The 2,711-nt window shown below is 31.3% G+C and overlaps 1 protein-coding gene across 4 annotated transcripts in view; it reads right to left on the bottom strand.

Moving 5' to 3' along the window:
• LOC106468600 (AP-5 complex subunit mu-1-like) overlaps positions 1–2,711 on the bottom strand; it is a 35,832-nt gene that overhangs the window by 5,738 nt on the left and 27,383 nt on the right. For all 4 annotated transcript variants that reach the window (XM_013929032.2, XM_022396950.1, XM_022396951.1 and 1 more), the window contains 2 exons: positions 2,090–2,187; positions 149–234 (listed from right to left, as the gene is read on the bottom strand). In XM_013929032.2, the coding sequence (XP_013784486.1) occupies positions 149–234; positions 2,090–2,187 (184 nt within the window). The remainder of the gene's footprint in view (positions 1–148; positions 235–2,089; positions 2,188–2,711) is intronic.

The raw sequence follows: 2,711 nt of genomic DNA, 5'->3' as shown, positions 1-2,711 counted from the left end.
AAAATAATACAAGAAAAAAGATATATATATATATATATATATATTATGTTAGTGAAAAATGAGCTGAGAAAATTTTTAATGGATGAAATTTGTAATATTAGGTCAGATCTGTCTTAAAAAACTTATTCGAGTATTCAGTGTAACAAACCCAAGCTCCAGATAAGACAGTCTCGATTTTCTCCTTCTTTAATATTTCCTTGAGAAGCTTTGACTTCTTGTCTTTGTATAACACCTCTACAGATAAAGAAATAAAAGGAATTGTTAACCAACCTGAACTAGGATAAACTTGCTTGAATAAAATGAAACTTCCATTACATACAACTAAAATCAGTCTGAGTGTAAATTGTTAATAACAGGGTGGCCCCAAAAATTCACCTATCTTTTTAGTTGTGTAACTTCTTTATATCATTTCTAAAAGTTTTATTTGTCTTTCAGATAATATTGGAGGATGTCTAAAAATAAACCCAAAACCTCTGATGAATTAAACCAACAGATCACAAATGATTTCCATTGTATCAGAGGTGAAAATTGTGTAACAGCATGTCAGGTACTTTGTTATAGACGTCATGATTGTTTGAATGTTGGTGGAGCCCAATTTGAGCATCCAAAATGATACAGCAGTGTATGTACAGTTAATTTGTTGTATGAAATATTAATAAAGATATTTGTTGGCTTGTAGGTTCATTTACTATAGTCATATGAGAATTTGAAATGTGTGTACATTTTTCTGGGCCACCCTGTATATATACATAAATATTTAAAAAATCTGAAAAGAAATGTCATTATAAATTTGAAAGACATACTTGATTTTTCAAATAACAATAAGTAAGAAAAGGTAAAATTAACCTGAAATGAACAATCATTATAAGATCTGAGTTTGGATATAATTGGTGTGTTAGATATGAAAAGTTAAAATTACTCTAAAACTTTAAATTGAGATACAATTAGTACGTCTGAGCTCAACCAGACAGACAGTTTGTGTGAAGTAGATTGTAACTTCCAGATAAGTGTGAAGTAATTAGACATCTGAACTATTACAGTCAGTTTAAATTATATTATGTCTAAGTTTATATGGATAATTTTTATGCCCTGGATTGTAAGTGAAAGAACCAGGTTCCATCAACTGGCTCATCTGAATAAAATTACGAATTTGTATATATCTAAGAAGTTTTTATAACACATGCAGATTGAAAATATACAAGTATTCAGAAGGAATATGTATGAAAGTTATGACATTTCTTTGATTAACCAATTACTATTTGTATTGTGTATTTATCCATCCTTGAAATAGATGAATATCATTACCCACACATAACTTAAATGTAGGATAGCTTTTAATTTTTACACAAGATTTTATTATACATGGAAGTTCAATCTATTTTGGCTCGGCATGGCTAGGTGGTTAGGGCACTTGACTTGCAATCTGTGGGTCGCAGGTTCGATTCCCCGTCCCACCAAATGTGCTTGTCCTTTCACTCATGAGGGCATTATAATGTGATGGTCAATCCCACTATTCATTGGTAAAAGAGTAGCCCAAGAGTTGGTAGTGGGTGGTGATGACCAGCTACCTTCCCAATAGTCTTTTACTACTAAATTAGGGATGGCTAGCGCAGATAGCCCTTGTGTAGCTTAGTAGGAAATTCAAAACAACCAATGCATTTTTCAACCTAACTAACAGATGGTGCCACCTCTTTACTATTACATCAAAGACAGATGCTTTTTTCAGACTTATCAAGTGAATATCTCATTAACCCTTTGAGTATGTCACTAAATTTCAGGTTGGTTCTTGAAAATTGTCAATTATCCACTAAAAAATGAAATTAGACTTTGACCTTCATTAGTACTTTTTTTAGTATCAAAATACACTAGTTATGCTTTTGCTCGGTGATGTACGCACGCGCTATACTAAGGCGGGAAATTCAAGGATATGTGATTATCCCGATCATCGCACCAAACCGCTATGAATGTCAAGTTGGATAAATCCAATGATGGCATCCAAAGGTTAAAACACAAAAGATTCTCTTCTAAGAAACAAACTGGATACATGAGACTATGTTACAATGTGCATGTATACAGATACTGGATATACCTATGAGAAAAAGGCAACAGCACTTCACATGTATCAAAAGCATTCTTTATTCCCTCAGCCAACTTCAGCTGAAGTAAAAGTTCAACTGTCTGCTCTCCCTAAAAGAAAGAAAAAGTGTATCATTTCTTTAAGGAAAACTATCATAATCAGTTTTGAAAAGATTACAATCTCATTTGTCTTTCATCATATCATTCAATTAAAAAATATATTAATCTTAGGAATAAAAAATTATTGTTTTATAATATGGTTATAATGTTTTAAAGTGCTTTAATTCATTATCAATTAGAGATATTAGTACTAGTACTTATAAGTGGTATAGCAGGGTTTAATGTTTGATCAATGGTGGTACATTAACAGTATTTTTTCAAGCAAAGCAGACTTAACTAGAACTGCATATGACATAAACCTTTCAATACAACCTGTCTTATTTAATATAAATCTTCCATATTTATAACTATTCTTCTTTTTTGGTGTATCCTACAAAACCCTAAGAGATTTTCAAAACATTAATGAACATGTTTACTATAGAACGACACTAATGGAACACCTGTATCTCACTATACTAAATGTAGCATGTATATATCTATCTATGTATGTGACCGAAATAATAAACAATGTGGTT

This window comes from Limulus polyphemus, unplaced genomic scaffold (genome assembly GCF_000517525.1).
Source record: "Limulus polyphemus unplaced genomic scaffold, Limulus_polyphemus-2.1.2 Scaffold3072, whole genome shotgun sequence".
Lineage (NCBI taxonomy): Eukaryota > Metazoa > Arthropoda > Merostomata > Xiphosura > Limulidae > Limulus > Limulus polyphemus.
Note: the sequence above shows the minus strand (reverse complement) of the source record. Positions and strands in the feature narration are given on the sequence as shown.